Below are 7,555 nucleotides of genomic sequence, written 5' to 3' on the forward strand. Positions count from 1 at the left end.
GAACCCGTGTCCCCTGCATCGGCAGGCGGACTCTCAACCACTGTGCCACCAGCGAAGCCCACGAATTCCCTTCTTAATCACTCAGTCTTAAGCCTACTTCTACAAATTAATGAAATTGCTCTCTTGAGTCACCAGGGCCACAATCCAATGATCTTGTCTTATTACTCAACTCTCTTGATCTCCATGTGCTACCAACCACCTGTTCCATCTCAGCATTTCCTTCTTGCTGTACTTTCTTGGCTCTATCTTCCACCTCTTCTACTTCCATTACCAGTTTTTCTTTCTCCCACCCTAACCCTGCTCATTAATGGTGGATCCCTAGAAATCAATACAGTACTTCCCTCCCATCTTCTCTCTGGAAGCTTCTTCAGCAGGGCTTCAGTTTTTTCAGTAGAGATAATTCCCAGATTAATGGTTCTAGCCAGACCTTCCACTGGAAGGTCAACAGGAAAGACAAAAAAATGTAAAGAGAAGAACAGAACACCATGGTTCAAGAACAACCGATGACAAGCAGTCATCAGGATGCCACCATTGGCTGGGTCTTTTCATTTCAAATTGCTACAGATACATCTCTGTATTTATCTACTTCTTATAGAGCATGGTTAGCCAATTCATAATCAGTTCATTTTAAGACAGAATGCTTAATGAAGAGCCTGTTACTTGTGTTCCAAAAGTATAAGGGATCTATGCCTGGGAATACCAAACTCAAGAGGCTGGGCTCCATAACGCTGTGCTCTACTGTTTATCCAGCCCTCAGTTTCTACGGAGTATAAATGGACTCTTCTCAAAATCTAATGAAAGGGCCTTCCCTGGTGGCGCAGTGGTTGAGAGTCTGCCTGCCGATGCAGGGGACGCGGGTTCGTGCCCCGGTCTGGGAAGATCCCACATGCCGTGGAGCGGCTGGGCCCGTGAGCCATGGCCACTGAGCCTGCGCGTCCGGAGCCTGTGCTCCGCAACGGGAGAGGCCACAACAGTGAGAGGCCCGCGTACCGAAAAAAAAAAAAAATCTAATGAAAGTCATGGACCACCTCCCCAGGAAAATGAGCAATTCACAGAATTTTGCATGTAAATTTAAGAGGGCACTGCTGCAAGAGGCATACTGATCAATGTCTTGTTCTGAATCACACACTTATATTCTCAACGTGTTCCCCAACTCTGCATGGCACTCCTTGTATTTTGATAGGAAATGTGCTTCTTATAACCAATTTGAAAATGGCAACGATCTGAATAAATATTTCTCCAAAGAGAATATATAAATGGCCAACAAGCATATGAAAAGATGTTCAACATCATTAGCCATCAGTGAATGCAAATCAAAACCACAAGGAGAGGAACTTCCCTGGTGGCGCAGTGGTTAAGAATCCTCCTGCCAAAGCAGGGGACATGGGTTCAAGCCCTGGTCCGGGAAGATCCCACATGCTGCAGAGCAACTAAGCCCGTGCACCGCAACTACTGAGCCTATGCTCTAGAGCCTGTGAGCCACAACTACTGAGCCCACGTGCCACAACTACTGAAGCCTGCGTGTCTAGAGTCTGTGCTCCGCAACAAGAGAAGCCACCGCAATGAGAAGCCCACGCACTGCAATGAAGAGTAAGAGTAGCCCCTGCTTGCTGCAACCAGAGAAAGCCTGCGCGCAGCAACAAAGACCCAACGTAGCCAAAAATAAATAAATAAATAAATTTATTTTAAAAAAAAACAACACAAAGAGCTACCACTCCATACCCACTAGGATGGCTATAATCAAAAAGACAGTTAATAACAAGCCTTGGTGAGAATGTGGATAAACTGGAACCCTAATATGCTACTGGTGCCTATATAAAATGGTACGGCCACTTTGGAAAACAGTCTAGCAGTTCCTTAAAAGGCTAAACATAGGGTTACCATATGACCCAGCAATTCCACTCCTAGGTATATACCCAAGAGAAATGAACACTTACGTCCAGACAAAACTTGTACACAGATGTTCATATCAGCATTATTCATAATAGCCCAAAAGTGGAAACAACCCGTATATCCATCAATTGATAAATAAAGTGTGATATATCCATACAATAGAATATTGTTCAGCAATAAAAAAGAGATGGAAAAAAAAGGGATGAAGTACTTATACATGCTACAACATGGATAAACCATGAAAACACTGTGCTAAGTGAAAGAAGCCAGTCACAAAGGACCACGTTATATAACCCCATTTATATGAAATGTCCAGAATAGGCAAATCCATATATACAGAAAATAGATTGGTGGTTGCCTAAGGCTGGATGGGAATTGGTGGTTTTGGGGGAATGTCAATTAATGGGTACAGTGTTTCTCTTTGGAGTGATGAAAATGTTTTAAAATTGATTGTGATAATGGCTATACAACTCTGTGAATCAACTAAAAACCACTGAATTGTACACTTCAAATGGGAGGACTACATGGTATATGAATTATATCTCTATAAACCTATTAAAAAGCTGTTTCTTGGGAGTTCCCTGGTGGCCTAGTGGTTAGGATTCCGAGCTTTCACTGCCATGGCCTGGTTCGATCCCTGGTCGGGGAACTGAGATCCCACAAGGCGTGCATCGTAGCAAAAAAAAAAAAAAAAAAAGCTGTTTCTTGTAAAAATATGTATAAAGCACTAACTGTAAAAAAATGGATATGTTAGACATCATCAAAATGAAAACTTTCTGTTCCTCAAAAGACATCATTCAGAAGAAAAAAAAAAGCTAGCCAAAGACTGGGAGAAAATATTTGTAATATATACATCTGACAAAGGACTTGTATCCAGAATATATAAAGAATTAATAACAATTAATTCAAATAATTAAGACAATAACTCAATTCAAAATGGGTAAAAATATATGTCTAAAGTAACTATAAGGAAATAGAACAGGATGCTTGTAAGCATTGCTCTGAATCTGAAAAGGCTATAACAAGTTGACCCCAAAGAGTGCCAGTGCAGATACTTGACCTGGATGTGGGCAGGATGAGAGATGAAATGAGAATATCAGTAACTGTTAAAATTATCAGAATAGCTATTCACGACTATATAAATTATAAAGACTTTTGCAATGGTGTGTTAGAAAATGATGCTTCATTGGACTTTCCTGGTGGTGCAGTGGTTAAGAATCTGCCTGCCAATGCGGGGGACATGGGTTTGAGCCCTGGTCTGGGAAGATCCCACATGCCATGGAACAACTAAGCCCGTGAGCCACAACTACTGAACCCACATGCCACAACTACTGAAGCCTGCGCACCTAGAGCCTGTGCTCCACAACAAGAGAAGACACAGCAATGAGAAGCCCACGCACTGCAACAAAGAGTAGCCCCTGCTCGCCTCAACTAGAGAAAGCCTGCGCGCAGCAACAAAGACCCAAAGCAGCCAATAAATAAATAAATAAATAAATAAATTTAAGAAAAGAAAATGATGCTTCACACAAAACAACTGAAAAGGTGAAGGAGATATACGGGAGAGAAGGCTGAGTGTGTGTACATGAGTTACATGGTTCTAACTCTTAAACTATTGGAACATTCCATCAGGACTAGATACGTCAGGTCTGTAGAACATGAATCCAATAGGGTAGCCATCAAACTGCCAAATAGAATGTAGATAAAATACAGATTATCCACACAGGACATGCAGGCAACCCTGCCACCTCCACCCCTACCCCCAGATTCTTCTCCCAAAAGATCCCAAAAATGAGTGGAAAAAGATTTTGGCCATAAATGCAAACTTCTGTCTACTGACAAAGTTTCTTCCCTTGAAAAAAGGCGGAAGGGAGAAAATATCCAGAAACCAATGCCACACTAATGTTCACAGTTGAGATGGTGAAATATATGAATCAAAAGATAACTTTAGACTGGTCAACAGGACCCAGCTAAAAAAATGCTGGTTTAAGAATGTATTTCTGGGGAGGGAATTCCCTGGAGATCCAGTGGTTAGGACTCCGTGCTCTGACTGCCGATGGCCCAGCTTCGATCCCTGGTCGGGGAACTAAGATCCCACAAGCCACACGGTGTGGCCCCAAAAAACAAAAAAAGAATGTATTTCCTTAAGAAAGATAGAGCAGTTGAGCCAACAGTAGTTAGACACTAACTCCTTCCTCTATTTAAGACTTAAGATGCGATAAACCAATGAGAGCTAAGACTTTGGCTTCTGATGTGACAGCCTTGGGTGAGAGAGAGAGCGGTGAAAATCTGGTTTGGCTATGATGGGCAAAATATGGCATAGGCGCTATAGAGTTCAGAGCCCTGGACACAGATTGCACTCCTCTGTATGGCACTGGATCCATCAAGGCAGAATGATGCCCTAGAACTGACCTCGCTCTCTGGTTCTCTCTGGGACAGGAAAGACAGTGACTCATGCAACTGAGTCATGGTCCAAGAGGAAGCACCTACATACAACTCCTCCATTCATCCACTGAACAAACATTTATTGAGAGTGTACCCCACACCAGCCTCTGGACTAAAGACCAGGGATACAAATGCTTAGTAGAAGAGATTCGGTTTTGAGGGAGGAAGACAGACATTGCTACCCAGTATCTAGGTGATTATAAGTGTGATAAATGTTACTTGGCTCCAGTTGGCTGTTGTCACATGGCAATGTGGAGATGGTCATGGAGAAGACCTGAGGGCCAGAGCTAACTATGAATGAACTTTGTTCCATTTTTCTTAGAACTGAAGGGTCAGAATGGGGGCCCAAATAGCAAGGTCAGACCAATGACCAGTACGGACTTGCTCACACCACCAAAGGGAAGTAATACCACATGGTGCCATTAAAGGCTGCTCAAGTCTTTGGATATTGTGAGGCCTACTCACAACTGGATAAAAGAGGATAAACAAACACATGATATAACCCCCAAGAACACACATATACTGATGCACAAACCAAAAACACTGTCTCTCTCTCTCTCTCTCTCTCTCTCTCTTTCTCTCTCATTCTCTCTGTCACACACATGCTAACTTATGGTCATCTGTATATGTACAACACACCATCACAATGGTAACCCACACTCCCAAACCAAAAACACTGTCTCTCTCTCTCTCTCTCTCTCTCTCTCTCTCATTCTCTCTGTCACACACATGCTAACTTATGGTCATCTGTATATGTACAACACACCATCACAATGGTAACCCACACTCCCAGCCTCACACTTCCAAAGGTATATACACACATGAATATAATATATACACAGGCCATCATACCAGGCTGGCTGCTGTTCCACTCTTCACTTTCTGGGGTGCTAGTGGTGGGTTGTCCCTCTGGATCCTTTCCTTCTTCTTGCTTCTCCTGTGGAAGGCAAGCCAGATCCCAGCTTCCTGTCCTCATGGATTGGCGTGAAGCCTCAGCCTCTATTCCTGGCCCCTGCCTAGCTCTCTGGTCACATAGTGTTCTTCCCCAAACAGATGGATATTCTTCTAGGCTACCAGAAGGAACACAGCTCTGGCAGACAGTTGTACAACACACCATCACAATGGTAACCCACACTCCCAGCCTCACACTTCCAAAGGTATATACACACATGAATATAATATATACACAGGCCATCATACCAGGCTGGCTGCTGTTCCACTCTTCACTTTCTGGGGTGCTAGTGGTGGGTTGTCCCTCTGGATCCTTTCCTTCTTCTTGCTTCTCCTGTGGAAGGCAAGCCAGATCCCAGCTTCCTGTCCTCATGGATTGGCGTGAAGCCTCAGCCTCTATTCCTGGCCCCTGCCTAGCTCTCTGGTCACATAGTGTTCTTCCCCAAACAGATGGATATTCTTCTAGGCTACCAGAAGGAACACAGCTCTGGCAGACAGTCCCTAACCACATGGGCACAGATTCACATTAGCACACCCCCCCCTAGTTACACAGCCTGACTACAATTCTCCTCATTCCCAGGTGGGGAAACTGAGGACACAAATACTTGCCCTGTGCCAATATAGCCTGCCCAGTGGAACTTTCATGCTCTGTCTCTTCCAGCTTCTCTGCAACTAGAGCCCTGTGCTCCCTGGCCTCTGGCTCACAGATGGGGCTCCAGTGATGAAGCTTTCCATCTGCCTGCACATCTACTTGGTTACTGATTCATGTCAATGTGACTTAGCCCTGCCACTAGACTGAGATGGGAGCTCTAGAAAAACAGGAGAGCGGTTTATTTATTTCCCTCCAACCAAGTACAGGATCTGACTCAGGATGGGACCACAAAATATGATAAGTGAGTCACTATGTGTCTTCTCTAGCCCAGCCCCACGATCTGGATTGATGGAGGGGATAGTGGAATTGAGGTATAGCCTCTAGCCTCCCCCTACCCTCCCCATGCCCTCTTCCTACCATGGCCTCCGGCTCCGACTCCTCCTCAGATAGGCTCTGATATTCCCTGTGCTTCCTTTTCTTCATGGGTTTGAGGAGCTCAGAAGCGCTGGTGCAGGAGTTGTTCTGGCCTGAAGAGTTCTCCACTATGACTGACCTGAGGGAGGGGCAGCCTGAGGGAAAGAACTACCCACCCTGCACCATCCACACCCTCTCCTAAGCCCTGAACAGGCGTGAAGGCAGAGAAGAAGAGGTGAATTCCCTCCCCCTTACCGCTCCTGGAACAGCTGGGGGCAGCCATCGTTGGAGGCACCAGGATCTGGACCAGCGACTTGCTGAGGCCCACACGCCTGGCATTGGCAGGTGCCATCATCCTCTGGCGGGTCCTGAGGGTTATCTTCTGGAGGGTCCTGGGGGAGGTCTTCTGCAGGGGGCCAAAAGGGTCTCAGGCCTCCCACCCATCACTTCCACACTCAGGCTCCGCCCACGTCGGAGCCCACGCTTGGCCTCCCCTTTGGTCCCCCCACCTTGGGCTCCCCTACTGGACAGCCCCGTCTACTTCCCCTCCCACCCCGCCCCACCTGCCCACAGCCTTCTCTGCCCCAAGACCGACCCGTGGGCGTGGGCACACTTGCTGGCACCCGGGCCACGCCCCCCTTGGGCCACGCCCCTGGCCTTGGCGCCTCAGGGAGTTCAGGGCTCCCCCTACTCCCGCAGGGGCCCAGCTTCGGGCCTGGGGCTCCTACCCGGCTGTTGGGGGCCCGCATCGCCACCTCCCGCCAGGGCCTCGCCATCTTCGTACTCGGCCACGCCTTCCCGCCGCAGCTCGGGGCTTGGGGGCTGCTCCGCTCCTACCATGTTCGGTGGTGAGTATTCGCTTATCTGGAACTGGAGTGCGGAGGGTCAGAGGACCACGGCTCCTGTACTGGCCCTTGACCCACCCCTAGTCAGCATGGTCCCTCTCCAGCCGCCTCACTGCAAGCCATGCCCCCGGAACCCATTCCCCATAAGTCACGCCCCTAGGGCCCCGCAAATGTCTCGTTTGGGGAGGTCTGCACTCCAAGCCACGCCCCCAGAGTCCCTCACTCCAAGTCCCACCCACAGAATCCTCCCTCTCGGCCAGCTTCCCCACCTTCCGCCTCAGGCCCCGCCTCCAGGCCCGCAGGCCCCGCCCCGCAGCTGCGGCTCGCTAGACGCCCCCCCCAATCCCCACAGATACTGACCCGCAGGCCACTCCTAGAAGGCGGGGACGCGGCCTCGGTCCACTCCAGGAGCCGCACT

At 47.8% G+C, this 7,555-nt stretch overlaps 1 protein-coding gene across 4 annotated transcripts in view; it reads right to left on the minus strand.

The window, feature by feature from the left end:
- The window catches only part of L3MBTL1 (L3MBTL histone methyl-lysine binding protein 1), a 32,310-nt gene extending 25,128 nt beyond the window's left edge, over positions 1 to 7,182 (minus strand). For 3 of the 4 annotated variants that reach the window (XM_024128592.3, XM_024128591.3, XM_024128589.2), the window contains exon 1: positions 5,188 to 5,348. In XM_024128592.3, coding sequence (XP_023984360.1) covers positions 5,188 to 5,311 — 124 coding nt within the window. In that variant the 5' untranslated portion in view covers positions 5,312 to 5,348. Of the gene's footprint in view, positions 1 to 5,187; positions 5,349 to 5,535; positions 5,621 to 6,295; positions 6,432 to 6,547; positions 6,699 to 7,020 lie in introns of those variants that run through there. The other variant, XM_055082127.1, reaches the window with a different exon arrangement.
- Positions 7,183 to 7,555: the final 373 nt, after the last annotated feature.

The sequence above is a fragment of the Physeter macrocephalus genome, unplaced genomic scaffold (genome assembly GCF_002837175.3).
Source record: "Physeter macrocephalus isolate SW-GA unplaced genomic scaffold, ASM283717v5 random_20, whole genome shotgun sequence".
Lineage (NCBI taxonomy): Eukaryota > Metazoa > Chordata > Mammalia > Artiodactyla > Physeteridae > Physeter > Physeter macrocephalus.